General features: G+C 39.3%; 1 protein-coding gene across 9 annotated transcripts in view; it reads right to left on the bottom strand.

The window, feature by feature from the left end:
- The window catches only part of LOC128879548 (uncharacterized), a 533,296-nt gene that overhangs the window by 436,546 nt on the left and 76,079 nt on the right, over nucleotides 1-20,671 (bottom strand). For 3 of the 9 annotated variants that reach the window (XM_054128810.1, XM_054128811.1, XM_054128809.1), the window contains one exon: nucleotides 2,476-2,549. The exons of the other annotated variants lie outside the window; for them this stretch is intronic. In XM_054128810.1, coding sequence (XP_053984785.1) covers nucleotides 2,476-2,481 — 6 coding nt within the window. In that variant the 5' untranslated portion in view covers nucleotides 2,482-2,549. The remainder of the gene's footprint in view (nucleotides 1-2,475; nucleotides 2,550-20,671) is intronic. 9 annotated transcript variants of the gene reach the window in all.

A 20,671-nucleotide genomic window follows, 5' to 3' on the forward strand; every position in this document is an offset into this window, starting at 1 on the left:
ACGTTGTTATATAGGTTAAAGGGTTATAGAGGTTCTTGTCATAAATTTACTTGATTTTGAAGAGGTTATTGGTTTACCCATTTGGCCTCAACAAATTATCTAAGTGCTTCATGCCAGACTGTATATTATTGATTAAATACGTCTCAGAAGAAGCTGCGTGCTTATGAATCAATCAAATACTTCTCTACTAAGAATGAATAATTATGATAAATACCTGTGATGAGAAATTTCACAGGAAGTTAGCTATGTATTCGCTCCTGTTAAGTTTTGCCAACTTACCTGAAACAGAAAGAAAGAAAAATTGAGTTGGCATAGGAAATGGTTTAATTAAGATGAAAATGAAGCTTAACATCCCATTCACATTTGCACCCATTTCTATCATTCAAATACTGGAAAGCATTGATTGCTAAGCAACACATGCCATGGTTCCAAAGGACAAGGAAAGACTAAATAAAGTAAAAAACACCATTTTGTCATTTTACTCCTGAAGAAGCTATGAATGCTGGCGAAACCATTTATTTTTGAGAAGTTCCACTAAATCGTCTGTCAAGCCGCCATTTTTATAAAAAATGAAGAAAATAAAAAATGATTTTTGAGTTGAATACTTATCCAATACATTAAATTACTACAATGTAAATGAAATGTTGTTATCGCTTCGATAAAAATTCTTGAAGAAGTCTAAAAATTCGGGTCGGCCCTTAAATCAAGGCTCCCCCTTGGAAATCTTCCGTAATTAATGAATGCATCCCAACCCTTTTCCTACCGAAAGCACTCGACCCAAAACACCCTCAACATTTCAGCAAGAATCGAGCCACTCCCGGAAGAAGGGCGCGATTTTGTTGGGAAAATGGGGCACGAGGTAGAGCGAAGATCTAGACGCGACACAGTCTATCCACGGGCGTCAGAGAGAGGAACGAGATCTACGCGACGATCGATCCTACAGCGGGGTCAAACGGATAGCGCAATTTCAACGTAATGTTTCTCTACACGATCGCGATCGATCGGCGATTTGCCCAGGGAAAGATGGCATGAGATACGTGACGGTGCTCTCGGCGAATCAAGGGACACGGAGGCCAAGAGAAAGGAGAACAAGGGGGGAGAGGGAAAACAGAGCGAATAAAGGGGACGGTAAAGAATCGGATAAACGGATGATCGGTTTTCGATCCGTCGAAAGGTCGGACGGCGTCGTTCGGTAACGCGTAAAACTGTCTCGTCGAGCGTTAATGTCCCGAGAGAGATAAATTGCCTTTCAACGGCTGGGTGGGTCGCGAAATATGGTGGACAGAGGGACGCAGAAAATCCGTGACAATTATACACGTTGGCGAGGGAGGATTAGCGCGCAATTCGTAGAGGCAGCTTTTACAGAAAAAATTCGATGGTAATGATTTGCATCGTACGAAGTTATTACACCGAATGAAGATAGGTATATAATCATTATCGAGATGTAAATTAAGTGTGCTGCAATAAGGAGGCAGCTCCATCTTTTTAGGGTTTTGACGTTAGAACGTAACTACGAATTTAAAAAATTCCTTTTTTCCGTGGTGCAATAAGGAGACACCACCGGTCACTAGACAAACATAATTTAATAATTAGGTACCTATGGTATGATACGAAAAAGAAAAAGAAATTTTAAAACGTTTTTATTTAATTTCCCAAAAATTTGTACTGATGCACACCTCTCAATTACGAATCAGGTATGATGATTTTAATATCCGAAATGGGGTACAGGGAGGCTCAATCTCGAGAAATTAACATGCACTAAAAAAATTCTTCCTGAGTTTTCAGATTACGAACCTGATAGCAGAATTTTAAAATTTGAAAAATTATGCAAAATAAAATCTTTGTACCTACAGAAACCTACCTACCAAATGTGATGTTTCCATTTGTCCCGAACAATACACCACGGGCCAGGCTCGTGATAATCAGTTTCGAGCCGAATATTCGACCACGAGCCTCACACGTGGTTGTAGCTTAAGCGATTAAGTTAAAAAAGTATAGTAAACATCCCTGGTAATAATTGCACGTAATTTTTATGCAGAAGGATCTTTAGATGTTTAGAAGGTAGACTTCATGAAAACAATTTTGTATACACAACAAATTCCGCAGTTCCAAAATGACTTCACAAGTGCTCCTGTACGGATTCTTAATTTAATTAAAAAAATATGTAACAAGCACTTCCTGGTAGCAATTATACGCGATGCAGAAGGACCTCGAGCATCTTTAATTAACAAATTTATTTTCAATTGCTGCGTTTCGAGCTTTTGGCCCGCTATGGACGGTTCGAAACAAATTCCAACGTTCCAGCTGGCTACGTCGGGAAACGTATGGTTAGTTAAGTGCTTATACATAGAAAGGGTCGCTATACATGCCAATAAATAATTGCTCTACTAGCGCGCGGTGATGGCGCTCGAGGTCCAGGCCGGTTAATTAACGAGGCGGTTTACGACGTATATCGCGAACGTCACTAAAACGTACCTTCATTACCGGCCGGCGGCATATCTGAGCGTGATCTGGACCACGTACGAGCGGATAAAGTCGATACCCAGGCCCTGAAAAATTCGTGAAAAAATTCCGTCTCTTACGAGGCATTTGATACAAGACGAGGAAGTCTGACGTCGACCGGCGGAATCTACTGCCGCGTCGATTTTTCAGGCGAAACTGTGGTCGCTCCCGTGAGAAACATTTTCCGTTCCTCTGGTAGACGTACGAGGTGCTCATAGTAATTAGAGCTTTGCGATTAGAACCCCTACTTGTATCACAATCAAGGGGAATAGAGGAATTAGTTGTAATGAGCGCAAAACGAACGGTGGAGAACGAGATATAGTTTAATTTTGTTGCAACCTTAGTGAAAGAATAGAGAATTAGGAGATAAGGTTATCGACAGTAGCTTCTTCTGATAAACAGTAGTAATTGTTTCACTGTCATATACCTTATAAACTATAAACCATCTGCATCTAAAACTATGTACCATTAGCTTTAATTCTTTATTATCTATCACTTGGTACAATCTAATCAAAAAATAAAACGTCATGTTTGGAAACCTCTCATCGTGAATACAGTATAATTTGAAAAAGAAATAGCGATAAGGAGAGTATAGTTAAATTATATAAGTGGCTAGTAGAAGCAGTAGGTAGTCAGTATTTATAATTCAACAAATATGAACGAGATAAAACTGATATTCATAATTATTAAATATATACAGCCATGTAAATGGGTTTGAAGTGGAAGACAATAAATGACTAACTCGTGATAATTACAATGTATGCTAAAATACATTGGAACTTTAGAGATGCATATTCAAAATCGTATCATATTTACAAAGGACAAGATTGTCAGAAGAAATGTAACCAGAAATTAACAGGACACTACAATTACATTATTAATTATTATTATTGTTAGATGTAAGAGAGTTGTTATCTAATCATAAGTAATTATTTATGACTCACATATGTAACATGTAAGTTGTTAATGTAATAACAATAAATAAATAAATTAATAATACACGTTTTGAGTATTACCATTAAACCTAAAAGTTTTGAGGAATTTAAAGCAGTGAAATTTATCATTTATTGTTTCAATTACTAATTTTATATACACTACTGTTGATATATAAATAAAATAAAATTAAAGAGTATAGGTATACCGAGTTTCTAGTTTAAAACCAATCCCATAATCCAATACGCCCTTCGCAATCAAAGCATTAATAGAAACAAATATTGTTGCGACTGTACGACGGTATGCTCTATCTGCAGTAGATTGTACCGGTTAGCGTCAGACACGGGAAATCGTCCGGGAACGAAACCGAATAGCCATGCTCTTCCAACAAGGTTAATAATAAAACTACAATTACAGAACGATACACAAATCCTTAAGTATTGGAAAACAAGTTCAATCGGACTAATAAATATTGTACTAAACATTCCGCCTTCGGCGTCACACTCTTTTCTAACTGCACCTTGTAGCGACTCAAGCAAATCCGAGCAAAACATTCTAATCCGAAGAAACACTAATAGCACTCGCAGCCGAAGAAATGCGATGATTAAACGAGACAAACCGAGCTGACAAATAACAAGAATGAACGCGCGCACGACGCATCGAATAAAGCTTCTAATTAGCATCGCTCAAACAATATATCGTCTCGAGTTAAGCAACATCGGGCAACCGCTACGAGCGAGTAACACGCAAAGGAACGAACGTAACATTAAAGAGACCCGAGCTAACATGCTATTCACTATTGATTCGATTAATTAAACAGGATCCGCTCGACTTCTCTAGGATCTATACATATATTGCTACCAACGCAGCAACGTACCGTCAACTGATCAATGTCCACGATATCTTCCCGGCGAACGTACTGGAAGCGAACGGGACCAGGATTTCTCTGAACGAATCAGCCTCGAAATTAGTATTTTACCAACGATTTCGAGACAAATTGCTACCGAGGTCGGCGCTGCTAGTTACCTAATTAATATACCAGAAGGAACATTTTGTCCCGGCTACGAGTACGTTCTATCAAAGCGTAACGACTCGCCGGGTTGAACATTTCAATTAATTAGATACCAAACGTGACCACCCACCGGCGATATCTAGCAACGATCTGAATCAGCTTTAAAGCACACACGTGTACGCCCGACAACTTTAAAATCAAAGGTCACTCGAAGCGCATAAGAGAGTTAATACATGCTGTAAATCGCCCGGACAAATTATGCTGCCGGTCTGGCATCGGCCGCTCAACTAATACCGTCGATAAGCAGTATTTCGTCAGTTTAATGGCACCGCGTGCCCGTTCGATGCTAACCGTTTCAATTAATTAAACGCCGAACGTGGCCGCCAGGCAGAGCTTCGCGGAACTCATTCGACGCGACCTAATCGCTGCAGAAGTCAACCAACGAGACCTGAACGATATTTTGACGAGGGAAGAACCAGAGAGCTGTGTTCTATGAACGTAAGTCATTTGATATCAATGGCTGCAATTTCATATAATTTGTGAACGATGTATGATCAAATCCCTGTTGTTGTATGCACCGGGGAATTGTGCAACACGGAGTATCATTTTATTTAGTTTATCAAAGGATGACCATACGTTTATACGAATAAGCAACAATAACAGATTTATTAAACGATTAACTAGAACACAAAGATTTCGGAACGTCCGAATTGTAGAAGGTTTGTCACTGTTCTCACTATTCAAAGAATTGCCGGTTCTTGAATGGCAACAGAAACATCGGAACTTCGCTTAACCAATTTCATTTCAATCAACCGAGTACAGAGTTAAGTCACATGGCGAGGAATGTGATAAAATTGTTGGAAATACTGTCTGAGTAGATTTAGACCTAGTTTTTTTGTTGGACGCTATCGCGCGAGAAGCTGCGAATAACAATAATTTATAATTTACGACTAAACATTCAATCAATGGTTATTCTGTTACACGATGGGGAATGTGATAAAATTGTTAATGCATATGCTGTCTCCACGGAAATACTGTCTGAGTAGGTTTAGACCTAACCCTACTTCAGCATTTGAAAGGTCCCCTGCAATACATTTTTATTGCAAAATCTTAGTCAATTATCACGACAACTTGTGTTTTATGATTAAAAATTATTTACAAATAGTACGGGTGCATATCTGAAATATGTCACTCTGACGTAACGCTTGATGAGTTGTCAGGGAAGGCGACCGATTTTTGGAACAGTCGACAGTATGGGTGCATGTCTGAAAAATGTCACTCTGACGTAACGCTTGATAATAAAGATGTTAGAATAAAATAAATCGCAAAAATGATTTCGCATGTCCTTTTCCTGTATTGATTTTCAATCACCTGATTCTTATTTCAGAAAACTTCATTTGTACAAATTATGTATTAACATTAACATATTTTTATTGCAAAATGTTAGTCAAGTTTCACGACAATTTGTGTATTTAAACTACAGATCAAACTACACATACGTATTTTCTGAAATTTTGTTTTCTTGCATTATAAAATTATCCCATTTGTAATGTTCTCACATTCTGTGCGAAATATAATCCATAAACCCGTATAACCTAACTGGAACACTCGTATATCGTTCCTAATAACACAACAGGTGTTGGCATATTTTTAACTGAATCGCCAATCTTGTCAAAATCTTGTCAAGATCATATACCTATTTCTAATCGTATATTCTAAATTGTTAAAAATTCGAGATCGATACGCACGTTTCGATATTTTTCGAGATCGAGACCGAGATCGTAGAAATCTCGTCTCGTCTCTTCCCATGCGCATCACTAGGAGAAACGAATGTCCTGCGCAGGACATTCAGCGAGCGCGACTAATTGCCGATCCGGCAAAATCTGTATAAATCGTCCGGCTTAGCACCGACACGGCTAATTACAATACCGATTTCCTTATCGATTTTTTCCAATCTCAGGACGCAAAGTGCCGCGAGCGGCTAAGGAGCGGTTAACGCGAGCGCTGATGTAAATTTCTTCCCGTGAAACTCGAGCGGGCCCGTTTCACGGGCTAGATTAATTGCCGCGATCTATAAGATTGCCGGCGTACATGAAATCGGTATCGCGTGAATCCGACGGCACCGTGTACATATTTAAATACGCGCAGGTGTACGTGTCGCAGCCAGTACAGCCGGGCACGTTGGTAGCGGCGACGGAAAACGTGAACGTGTAGCTGTACGTGGCATATACGGGGGAGACAATGCAGACATTCGTTTATCTACGACACACGTTGATTTACGGGGAGCCGAGCAATCGTAGGACGTATAACGTGTCCTACGATATTTCGAGCCTCGAACTAGTACAATCGAACGATTGCGTACTAAGGACGACGGTGCTGAAAAGGAATCTGACCGTGTGTCGCGTTACGTCCCGGGGCAAGAATGATCCGCTGAGCAGGGAATCTCGGGCAACGACATTTCGACTTTAGATCGTCGGGAGCGTGGAAGACCTGGGAATGAGAAAGTGAGAAGAAAGTGGAAGGAGGAAGGTGAGGTAAAATGGAAGAAGAAGGGTTTGTTTTGGATACGTCGTTCAGTGGATCATGTAGTAGACTAACGTAAAGGGTGTCCCAAGATTTGAATTTCCTGCCACTTTTACAGTAAACTGTTGGCAACCCTGAAAAAAGAGCAATTGACAGCTGAAAGTTTAAGGTTAATAAAAATGGAGCAGGGAATCTCGGGCAATGGCATTTCGACTTTAGATCGTCGGGAGTGTGGAAGACCTGGGAATGAGAAAGTGAGAAGAAAGTGGAAGGAGGAAGGTGAGGTAAAATGGAAGAAGAAGGGTTTGTTTTGGATACGTCGTTCAGTGGATCACGTAGTAGACTAACGTAAAGGGTGTCCCAAGATTTGAATTTCCCGCCACTTTTACAGTAAACTGTTGGCAACCCTGAAAAAAGAGCAATTTGACAGCTGAAAGTTTAAGGTTAATAAAAATGGAGCAGGGAATCTCGGGCAATGGCATTTCGAATTTAGATCGTTGGGAGTATGGAAGATGTGGAGATGGGAGAGTGAGATGAAAGTGGAAGAAGAAGGGTAAGATGAAAATGGAAGATGAGGAGTGAGATTTGGTTTGGAATTGTTGTTTAGTGGACTGGTGGTCAGCAAAGGACCTTAAGCGAGGAGACAATGCAAAGATTTGAGAAAAAGAATAATCTATGATACACTTTGATGTATAATAACTGGAGTAATCGTAGGATGAATAAACAAGGTCTATGGTATTTTGAGCCTCGACTTGATACAGTCGATGGATTGCATACTTTAGACAGTTAGGAAGCTAGATGTGCAGAGAAGAGAAATATGAAAGGACAAGGAGATCGAGATTCGTCCTGGACCTGATATTCAGTAAACTATCTAATAGGATAGAAGATATACAGGATTTGTTTCACAAGTAAACGATATAAATGTTTTTTCTCAACATCTTCTCACAAATACACAGAACAAATTATCTCTATGAAGACCTCAGACTTTTAGGTGACTAGAAAATGTGAAAACAAGAGAAAGATAAAAGGGCAAGGAGATTGAGATTCGTCCTGGATCTGTTGTTCAGTGAACTACCTAATATGCTAGAGGACATACAGGATATGTCTCACAAGTAAACAATATGAATGTATATCAACATCTTACGAACACACAGAAAAAATTGTCGCTAAGCACAGTACCAGTATTGTTGACATGATTATTTTAACATCTTTGCGTTACTATATTCACTTTCAATGGAATTTACCAATTCAAATACCCGGTAAAGATTAGCCAAATATTTCCACGTGTCGGTTTGGAGAACGCGAGACTAGCGTTGAATGGCAAATGAAGGAACAGGAGTGCTACAATGTGAATTTGCCAATAAAACTCCTTAGAGGTGGCCCGATACAGACATTTGTTATTCTATCACGTTGATTTACGAGAAGCCTACTAATTGTAGAATATGTATTCTACGATTTTTCGAGCCTCGAACTGGTACAATCGATTGATTGCGTGTTGCAAACGGTCGCGTATCGCATTCTGCAACAAGTTTGTTTTATGAGGCAGTAAATCGTTTACATAAAAATAAAAATTTTGAATGGTTGGAAATTTGTGATGACGTAAAGGAGATGAAAATGGACTAATTGTAAGAGGAATAGATTTCATTCTATACCTCCTGATTAACCCTCCTATGATATCGACATTTTAGTTAATAATTAAAAATTTTTTGTTTACAAGATGACGTACACGTCTTAATTATATAATGTCTCTGATATCTAGTCTGCGGATTGTATAAAATTATGATGTGCAATAATATAGAAAATATACGTAAAATGTACATAATATGTGTTGAAATATTCTACAATTATTATAACGATATTGTTATTTCATTTTGCATAAGTGCACATGCCTGTTGGTTATGTTTAGTATATGTTTACTATATTAGTTTGTATCGTTAAATACATAAAATCCGCAGTCTACTGATAATTAATAATAATATTGATGATTGTTGGCAGCACCACCAACCTGATATATCAAAGTAAATCTCTTGCAACTTGTCTCCAGAAAGAACAAATTCGGTCCATAGAGGGTTAATGGTTTATCAGTTAAGTTATTTAGATGGGAGACAACAAATATTCATTTTTAGAAAAACGAAGGACACGTAGGATGAGCGTTCATCCATCTGTTGACAGTTTTCGATCTAAAAGATGGAAATGAGTTCAAAATAAAAGAAGAAGAGTATGTTTCGATCGTATCTTATATTTGAAATAAAGAGTGCTTAGACCTACTGACTTTTGTATTTGTATATGTGTGTATGGGTAGTTTATGTCGTATACAGAGTGATTCCGTGTTTCTACAGCTAAATATTATGTGTTCTATTGTTATAATTTCGTACGGCAGGCCAATTTTGATTTTTGTTAAAAGTTACCTCGCAGTTTGTAAAAGGACACAGAGAATTTGTCTCAGAAGTACTAAAACCGAGTTATCTCTAAATTTTCTCACGAATGCCCCATAACCAGTCGCAGAATCAAAGCGGTCTGATTCCAGCGTATTTGCACAAACGCGATCTCTCCCGATCTAATACTAAATCAAATTTGTCACGCCGCAATCCAAACAACCATAGCTCGCAAACATCGTCAGAGATACTCGAGTATTTCCGCATACCGATACCTTTACACCGTCAACAAGAATCATTTCTTCGAACAGAATTTCCAAGAAAAGTGGTCGCTCCCATACGACGAAGAGCATCGCGCGTAAACAACGATATCTGGTAGCAACGCGAAATATCAAGCCCGTTGCATCGCAAATATTTAACGTTATCCGTATCTGGGAAACAGGATATCGTTTCGACGTTCGCAGCTTCGCCCCGTAATCTTATCGAGATGTAAAAAACTAATAGCGGAATACAAAGTGCGATCGGCAGCGCGTAAATCCCGCGAAACGAGCCGACCGGGCGTTCACGGTTAAGCGAACTTCTCGATATACAAGAATATTATTAATAAAGCTCCGCGGTTTTCATGCGATTACGGCCAGTTCTATCTTGCAATTACACGGCTGCGTGAGCAATGGTATCGACACACGCGGATTGGCCGAGTTGAAACGCAGAAATCACCGGGTCGCCGCAGACCGGTGCAACTGCATTCTCGGCGATCTTTGCGCCGAAAGAACACACGCGCTAGATGAGAGCCTCCAACTCGCGGATTTTTCTCACCTGACCCTCGACGTGTCACTTTCGGTTCGACACACTTTCGATTGAATATCGAAGGAGAACGCCAACGGATCGTGGGCGGCGATAGACTGTCGCCGGACTATACTTCGCTGAGCTATTGGAAAACTAAGCTTTTTGGAGAACTTGCAGGTTTCCGAAGTTGGTAGACTTAATTGGAAACGTGTGGGAAATGGGTAGAGTTTCCTGATGTCAAATGGGAAGGCGTTATGCGTCGCTTGAACGACTCCAGGGGGAGTTCTTAAGGGGTTAGAGCTGCGTTAGGTCTGGGTTTTGAAATTATGTTGAAAACTCCAAAGTTCTGATGACGGTTCTGTCGTCATCCAAGTGAGTTCTATCGGAAGTTCTTGAGGCCTCAAGACGTGGACTCAAGAATAAGAAAGTCCTGGCCATTTGAAGTTTTACTTTTGGTGTATTTCTGCGTAATTATTTCTGAAACCTATCAGCAACTATAGAACTATTGTGGGTGCAAATGGACCTGTTGCTAAAATTTCTGCTTTTTGAAAATGAGACCCTAACTTCACAGAGGCATCCATAACTCCTCCCTAAGGGGTGGACTGTTGTAGTAGTCAGCACCCATTTGTTCAGATTATTCAGGAAAAAGCGAGAAGGAGGCATTTCGTTCCACTTATTGCTTTCTATTTACTAAAATTGTAAAGTCTCCGCAATTTTCAAATCAAACTACCAAGCTGACTCCTCGCAAGACATCCATAGCTCCTTCCTAAGAGGTGTCTTGATACGATGTTGTAGTTATTCGTACCCATTTGTTTAGATTGTTCAAGTAAAAGAGAGAGGGAGTCTTTACCTTGTACTACTATTACCTACAAAAGGAGTTTTGGTTTGATCGCTGGTTAAAGAGAAATCTGTATCTAATCCAGAGCGTGTCGATACGACGTGGCGCACGAGATTGTTCATTGGCAGAAAAGAAGAGGGAGATTTTACCTTGCACTGATATCAACCATAAATGGAATTCTATGTCAATTCGTCAGAGTGTTCAATTTCCAGTGTCTGAACGGGTACAAGCATGATTTTCTAAGTCGTGTCGAAACGGTCTGGCTTAATGTCTCTCCCATTTATCCTATGGGTGGCAGTAATTGGCTATTAAAACGAAATCTGTTTTGTTGGAACGACTTGATTCCGCGGTAAACGTACAAGTTCAATCTAGCGAACGTGTTGCTATAAATAGATCCTTGTTTTCTAAATTTATATATCGCCGCGGCGAAGAGAAACACGGGCGATTTACCGGTTGCCGAATTTTTTCCCCTGGCTTTGCTCGCGAAATAAGACGACTAATTGGAGGACGGCAATCAGCATGTATTCACTGTATCTAATTAACCGTCGTCGTATATTTACGAGTAGACTTCGCATACGAGAGCAGCTCATCAATTAAAGGATCGATCTTAAATGACAAATGACTTTCATTTATCAGTAATGTTTCCAGCGTACCCGAAGTGGTGACATGAAATATCGAGGCGATTTTCTGTAATATGATCACCCTGAAATCCGTACGCGGACACGGCGAACGTAGAACAAGGCTCAGAAATTAATGATTCTGCGTCGCTCGAATAAGTATACGTACGCGAACTTGCCTGGCATCATTGAAAACGTGTATTATAATGTATTCCTTATAATCCTAAAAGAGAATACGATGCGTTAAAACGAATCCATCGTTGCGTTCCTGGCGCACCGATCGATCACTGCTATCCGTCATTTCATCAGAATTTCGTTGGGAAACTCCGTGTTAGACGGTGACTACACTGCCCGATGGAATTAGAAAATCATCTGTTCGAGTGACTTTCTGAACCCTTTCAAGGGAACTGGTAACTACTGCTAACAGCAAATTTAAAATTAACTTATTAAGTGTTTACCGGTTTCTAGTAAAAACCATAGCGGGGTGTTCCCTATGTCCTGGGGGATAATCAAGACATCTTTTGACGTTTTCTTTCCATAATTTCATTTATACATATATTTGTTAATAATTTGTAAAAATAAAATTGTGTTCAGTAAAATATTTTGAATTTTGCCCTCAAAGGGTTGAATATTTCTAGGGGAGAATGAATAATGGCTGAATGGAATGAATAATCACCAGTCAATGATGGTTAGTATTATTATTTAAAAAGGGCATGCTTGCAATAGCTTTTGTTTATGAAAAATGTCTTGAGAAATGTTGCAATAAAATGAAACTTAACGCTACACCTCCAACTTTTCACTTCTCTTCTATATTAAAAGTTCGTAAATGTCAACGTTGATTTCCTCTACTGAAGTGGACTTCGACCTTTCTACTTCAAGATAAAGTAGAAAACCAGTAAAATGAGACTGCAAAAATGACCACGGAGAAATTATTGCAACAACTTTGGTCTACACAGTCAACAATCTACAGACGTGTAGAGAAATGAACTAAGTTCACCGTGAAAGGAAATGTCCTCAATGAACAAACAGAAAGTAACATTTGTGTAACAGAAAGTTATTTCTACTTAATAGTTCACTGAAGATGAGAAATGGAATCGCAACTTCGATTTAAAATCAACAGTAGATTTCGCCAAAGGAAACTTCAATTCCAATATCAAAGACCACTTTGACTCATTGAGAGAGGGGGTTTAAGTAACCATTTTGCTTGTTTCGAAACCGTTTGAGAACTTACCACCCTTCAAATATTGCGATTTTTGCCAATTTTCGTGAAATCGATTGTGCATTCGAATTTTTTTCTCTGGAACTATTTTTCCTATCGACCTACTTTGTTGCAATCTGAAAAAATTGTCATTTCTGAATATATTTTCTGAAAAATCGAAGGGTTTTTCATTTTCTTATATACTTCTCTTTTTATTCTCTATTTAATCACTGAATTTTATAATGAAAATTGAACTTCAACTTCAAATGTACGTCACTTTGTTTTAAATTAATTTTGTCCAAAATCCTTCGATCAGGGACCCGTTAGTCTAATATATCCTCCGAATCTACCTTTATTTTTGTTTTCAGGTATACCAGTTTGGACCCACACCATCGCCTGTTATAACGAAACGAACTATCCTTTGTTTAAAACAAAAATTCTTTTATAGTTCTTCAAGGCATACTTTGTAATATATTTACATTTCGTTAATAAAAATTATTATTTAATACCTTAAAAAAAATACACAAGAAAGTGTCCGTTTTCATTTTTCTGACAGCGACTAACCCCTTAAGGCCCAACGCCGTGGTTTTCGCGAGTACGAGACGTCTCCCGGCGAGGTCTGATCCGGCAGGTACGTCGACCCCCGAGCGACATTCTTTTCCGCGAGCATAATCAAGATCGACGGGCTGTGGCGCAATTAAAAACAGAGCCATCGACGGCTCGGTGAACCGTACTCTTAAATCCTCTCTTAGCAGGGAGACACGACGAAAAGGAGCAGCAGCTCGTGGCGCGGAGAGAACGAAAAAGAGCGTCCAGTCCGGATCGCACGGATAAACCGTCTGGCGTGCACAGTGCCGTGAATTAATTATCACCCGTGGGCCTCGTGTTCGTACTTTTAATCGGCCTGCCGTAGCCCCGACCTCGGCCCACCTCGTGCCTCGTTTCCACCTATAAAATGTTCGTCGTGCGGCAGTATTTCACGCCTGCCCACGCGCGCCCTTACGCCAGAGGGAGAACGTGGACAGGCCTTCGAGCGGATCGAGAGTCTCGTTGCTGTCTCCTCCGTTCCCTCGTGTTTGCTTGCTGCAGGTGCATCAGTGGACTCACCTTTGCGCTGAATGTTTGCAATATTGTACGGTTATGCGTGGCCGTAATGCGACGGGATCCACGGACCGTGTTCGCGGCTCGTGTCGCGTTTATGCGCGGCGGGGATCGTCTCGTCGATCCTACGTGATTGGCACCGCTTCGGGGAGAAATCCTGCGGAGCCTTATAAAGTAACGTGGGAGAGAACTAGTGTGGGAAATATAAAATAGCGAGGAGATTTGGAAGAGATTTGGTCTTCTAGTTTAAAATCGAAGGTGTTGGAATGTGAGGTACATTTATATTCTGTATGTATTATGTATGTGTCACGTATGGTATTGATGGGGCGCCACTAGTGGCTAAACCGTTAAACGGATTTGCGTTTTTGTTTTATCTTTTTCTTCCTGCGACAACGTGCGAGTACGGATGTACAAACTGTGTCAGTCTTTCTTTTTCACCTTATTATAATCTAAATAAATATATTACTCTTTCAGAAGGAAATTGGTATATTTCTTATACGGCGCATAAAGAAATCTTAGCACCAACAATCTGAAACAGTCTTTTAAGTTAATGCAAGTGATCGTCTCTAGGAGGTACTCGATTTCTATTCAGACAGTATCTTATATTAATAGTATATTAATAGTATTCAATATTCCCGCTCCCACGAAAAACTACCTCAAATCTACTCAGACAGTATGTACATTAATGGTATTCAATATTACCGTCCCCACCAAAAAATACCACAAACCTACTCAGACAGTATTTCCTTGTAGACAGTATATACATTAACAGTATTGAATATTGTCATCCCTACCAAAAAATACCACAAACCTACTCAGACAGTATTTCCGTGTAGACAGTATATACATTAACAGTATTGAATATTGTCATCCCTACCAAAAAATACCACAAACCTACTCAGACAGTATGTACATTAACGGTATTCAAAATTCCCACCCCCAGCAAAAACTACCCCAAACATACTCAGACAGTAGATTTCCAGCACGGTGCTGTGATGTTCCCCTACGTAAAAAAGAAGGTTGGAAATGACGTACTCACAGTGATCGGTGCAGAAATCCACTTTTTGAACCAATTTAGTTTTTCACTCCTACAGAGTGGGAGGGAAGCTAAGGATCAAAATTTACCGAGTTCGCGAGTTTACCTCGCCAGCAGCACTATTTTAATCGCCAGGTCAAGGACTAAAGGTATCTATGGTAAAAAAATCAGCTTGATCGGAGGATATCCCATTTGATTAAACCCAACCGTTTCTCTCGTTGATTTACATATTTCATACAGCTTCCTTGGAATCATATTAGTCCATCGTTCCATAAATTAAAAAAACCACCCCCCAAAAAAATTAAAAATTAACGCTCTAGACTAGAATACCCCCTCAATCGTCAAACTACAATAAATCATCTCGAAAATATGACCAAGATAAGGTTTAATTCCCCATCGGTGATTCGTTTCCACCCAATCGCCTAGCTCCCATCGCAATTATATAATCACAATTATCGCCGTATCCTTCGCGCGGACCGACTACCTATTGAATTATCTGAATCAACGGTTCGCTCCTTTCGCAAGTTGAAGCACTCCGGCCGCTATAAATCGAACGAGCCTGAACTGAGAGCCGTTTCATTGATCGCCGTTCCATTAACAAATTTTTTAAATAAATTCCGCCGCGGTAATTAAAGTCCAGACGGGGTTCTTTCTTACAGAAGCGGTTCGGTCGCGACGCGAACGAAAGCAGATCAATCACAGGCGAGCAAGAATCGACTCTTTTTTTCCCCTCGGCGAAGACGCATCGCGGTCCCTCTCCCGGAGGGAGCGGCTCAGCGGATGCAAACGAGGATTCGTCTCGCCTCGCCAGCAGCAATTGGATTCAACGATTCCTTTTCGCTAATGAAGGAATCGTCGGTTCGACTTTGTAATTAACCCACCACGGGCACGGCGACCAACGTCAATGAAACTCTCGTTACAGATATACGGACGAGGTTGCCTTCCCGTCTTCCTCGTTCCCTGCCTTCTGTTTACCTCGCTCTGTCTCCCTCCGGGCCCCCTTCTTCCATTTCTCATTCTCATTCGCCAGTTTCCTTCCTCAGCCCCGTGTGTCCCTCGTCGCTGTTCGCGGGTTCGAGATCGTGGCTCGAGAGAGCCACCACGGCAACGTCGCAGAAAGTAATTACAATACCGAATGTTTATTTTCGCAATCAGCTCAACCGCGGTAGGTAGACTTATACCATTCCGAAAGGTAACTTCTTGACTCTCTTTCTCAACCCCTGCGGCAAGGTGGTCCCTTACTCTTCGTCGGAGGCATCGACGTGACTCGCCGATCGGTATACCGCGCGCGTTTACTCTACCGAACCGTCGCCGATTTCGTTTTGCCGCGAGACCAACGTTGACGAGCACCCGAACGCAATTGCGGAACACCGAGGACGGGGCCTGCGTAACACACGGTGCACAGAAATCCTTGTGGTACGTGCAACCTACTTGAATGATCGATGGAGGACACGAAAACGACGAAAAAGGATGCTCGTGTAAACATCCTGTTTGAGTTTCCAGTGCGGTTACAGGCGACTTTTTTAGGCTGATGTACGTTCGCAGGACTGGGTCACTTTTTACCCCTATTTTGTTACGTTAGTGATAAGCTTGCATCGATAATATGTCTATGTATCGTAATTCCCCTTCTTTTCGTTGCTGGTTTAAATATAACATAGCTTGTATTCTCTGTTAGCAATTCAACAAACATAATCTTCCTCTATTTCACCTTACTTGGTGAAATGCTCTGTCTCATATTTGATATTTCGAAGCAGCCATTTTTTCCTGTGTGTTATTTCATGTTTGTTGAAATTTACCCCCTAATACCTGGATTCTTCAACTTTTATTTTAAAGACTAATTAAAAGATTCTTTATTTAAGGGTGTGTGTTTGCAGATATGTTAGCTATGTATATATGTATAGCTATATAGATATGTCCATTGTTTCATTCTATATCGCTACAGCGATCTATCACAAAAGAACCAAAATCTTATATATGGAACATTGATGCCATTAAATCTTTGTGAAAATTGTGTACGTAATCAATTCTATATAGGTAACGATTCTTAGTAAGTACCTAATCAATTCTATGAATTCTTGAAAGTGTACCGCAGGTGGTTCCTTAGTAAATTTAATTAATTTTTGTGAAATTTGTGTCCTGATTCTATTAATACACTGTACCTATAATCAATTTCTTAGATAATCAATTCTAGGAATTCTTGAAACTGTATTGCATGTAGTTTTTATTAGCAGGTGCTATACAATTATTGTGATAATTGTGTATTAGCTCTATAGCTCTAGATACTAAACTGTATCTATAATAAATTGCTTAGCTATCTAATCATCTCTACGAATTCTTGAAAGTGCACGTAGTTTTTGTTAGTAGATGCTATAAAATATTCGTGATATAGCTCTAGATACTAAACTGTATCTCTAATACATTTCTTAGCTACTTAATCAATTCTACGAATTCTTGAAAATCTATTGCATATAGTTTTTATTAGTAGACGCTATTAAATTTTTGTGAAAATATTGTGTCGTCGTTCTACTAATAAACTGTGCCTATAATCAATTTCTTAGTTACCTAATCAATTCCACGAATTCTTGAAAGATTATTGCGTATAGTTCACGCATAGCACACGTTCCATTTTATCTGAGTAGCCAAATAGCTTCCTCAGATATAAATCCATTGGTTTTTGATTTTGAAGGCTACTTAAAGATATTTATTTATTCAACACCCATTGCCAGTGTTGAACTACTTCGGCAACGTGCACGAGAAGGCTGCCAAAGAATTTCACAGAATACCTAGAATATTTGAGAGATTGAGAAACTCTGTGTCATAACTGCGCCATAATTTGAACTGAATTCGAGCACTTCCTGTGGCGGTAAGTTGAGCTGTATATTGCTGATGTTCCAAAATTACAATTAATAGGAAATATAGGCAAATAAAGTACATGAAAAGAATTTTTTATAAAGGGCTGCAGAATTTTGTGATTTAGTACTATGTTTACGAACATATCAGATTTTTATTACCGAAATAATGTTTTAAGGGGTAAGGGCCATTCCAGGAATTTAAAAGAATCGATTATTTGTTAATATGTTGCTTTAAAGCTTTAAGAATAAGAAAAATAATATTTCATAGCTCTGAGGAAATCTCAAAGAGGTCATTTTCTATATTCTACATTCTATATAATAATTGAATTTTTATTTGTTTGTGCGTCATCTTGCGAGAAAACAATATTTTCTAATTTCCGTAAGCTGTTCCATAGCTTTTGCAATATATTTACAGAAAATGTTCGGGTTTTTGTTGTAGGTTGAAATCTGTGTGCTTAATCCTTATTTTTTTCATTTTTATACAAATTTTCATAAATGAAAAAAATAAAAAATGATTTTCTAGTTGGAATATTTATGCAACACGTTAATGTAATTCAATGTAAATAAAATTTGGTTATCGCTTCAATAGTAATTCTCGAAAAAGCGTGAAAATTCCGTTGGCCAATGTAGTGCAACCACTTAATAAGTGAACTCGATTTACTAAAACTAATTAGAAGACTTAGGCAAAAATAAACTTGGATATATGCTTGTCTCTTCGTACGGATAAGAGTCAACATAAGCGAAAAGTGTAAAAGACTTGTATAAAACCTTATAAAATTTTAAATAAGTCAAAATAACCGTGCTCCGTAAACCTAACGTTATTAACCTTACATTTAACGTTACTTTCACATGTAATTGTAATCGCGAATGTTTACATTTAAAATAAAAAGAATCGGATACATTTCATACTATTAATGATAAAGTCCCTTCTAGAAATCCTTCATAAATATACAAGCTTTCTTCATTGTTTATTCCTCATTCCCCAATCCATCGCGAAAATGGGTCCCGCGTGATAGCACGTACACTGTATTCCCAGCATGTCGGTCGAGTATCATAAACGACCCGTTTAATATATTTTTGCGACATACGTCCGCACTCGCATGTATCAGCGCAATGAATCGCGACTCGGCCAAGCGTACCGTGCGCCGCAATAAACTGCGATACGTTTTGCAGGTGAATTATGGAGAACGGCCCGTCCCTCGTTCGATGTGCTCGTGGATACATACGTGCATCGCGAAATTCGCGAATCAGCGAATCCTAGTGCATTTGCGTCAAATCTATATATATATATATATATAAAAATGCATGTTTGTATCATATATTTATATATGATTGATAAACTTCGAAACTGTTTGACCCATCAACATGAAACTTGGCACGTATATGTATTTTTTCATGGAGAAGGTTTGAAATTTTATTCAATTTGTTGAAACTCGAAGGATTTAGTTAGAAATCTCAATATTTGTATATTAACACATCAAGGACCGCACATCTAGAGACTGCGTGTAGAAAACACGAGAAAACTTGCGAGCGGTCCTTAATGTGTTAAGAATCAGAAATATCGATTCAAACATCTGTGTTACGGAGAATAAAAGACGGTCACTGATTGGTTCGCAAAGTTTCACGTGGTTGAATTGTCAGTCGAACGCAAACGACGTAAAACATCTTCACGTGTTTGAACTGTCACTCGTACGCGAATGTCAAATAAAGTAATTTAAAAAAAAATATATAACCGACTTCGAAAGATATTAAAACTCCATTAAAAAGTACGAAATAATTCCTATTTCCTACATATTAAATTATATTAAATAATATATTAAATTTCTATTTCCTTTACATTAAGTTATATTAAATAACCTTCTCGGAGGCGACGAAGAATTAAAAATTTTTAATTCCAGCTTGAGTTAGATAGGTTAGAGCGGCAATATTGAATGCTGTCAACGTATACATGTATACTGTCTACGTGGAAATACTGTCTGAGAAATATTGCATACAGTTAATGTGTAAACTGTCGATACGAAAGTACTGTCTTAGTAGGTTTGGGGAATTTTTCTTGCGGAGACTGGCGATGGAAATATTGATTACTGCTAATGTACATACTCTCTCTATGAAAGTACTGTCTGAGTAAGTTTGCCATCTCGGCGTAGTCGGTGAACCCACATTAAAAAAAAAACTCTTAACACGTGCGAAGCCGTGTCGGAGCCTGCTACTTACAATATAAATACGATATTTATCTAATGTTTCTAGGTGTCCGGAAACTTATGAACGAGAGTGTAACCGGACAACTTTCCCATCACTTTGGGATGATGAGGACGTCTTGTGTTCTATACGTCACTCTATCGTCTTTTCATGAATTTTTCGTTCCTAAGCAGGTCCAAAACTGCCCATTTTTGAGCATCTTGCGTTGATCTCCAATAATTTCTTCTCCATCGCGCAGTTGGTAAACAACTTCTGTCCGGATCAACGTGGAAGGCCAGAGTACGAGTTAATCAATAAAAAAATTCGCTATTCCGTTCGCTCGGGACCATGTTCGCAACACACCCCGCCGATCGCCATTAACGTCGATATCTGAATACAGGTACTTCTTACGCGTGTAGCAGTATATGGTTTTGGTACATGGGAGCATAAGTGGCGGCGCATGCCTCCGAGCAACGTCGTCGGTTTTTCTGGCTCGAAAGGACCGAAAGAAGCTCGCCGCAATTAACGGCTCCGTAAATTTACATACGTCGGCGATCGGCAGGGATAAATGGTAAGAAGTCGTGTCCACCGTGAACGCGGCGAAGCGGCAGATAAGTAATCGCGTACATCTCCGACAGGTAGAAGAAAAAAAAAAAAGAGAAGAAAAGGAAACAGGGAGAAGAAAAATTGATGTTCGTTTGTAGAAGTGATTTCGTAATT

The sequence above is a fragment of the Hylaeus volcanicus genome, chromosome 7, assembly GCF_026283585.1.
Source record: "Hylaeus volcanicus isolate JK05 chromosome 7, UHH_iyHylVolc1.0_haploid, whole genome shotgun sequence".
Lineage (NCBI taxonomy): Eukaryota > Metazoa > Arthropoda > Insecta > Hymenoptera > Colletidae > Hylaeus > Hylaeus volcanicus.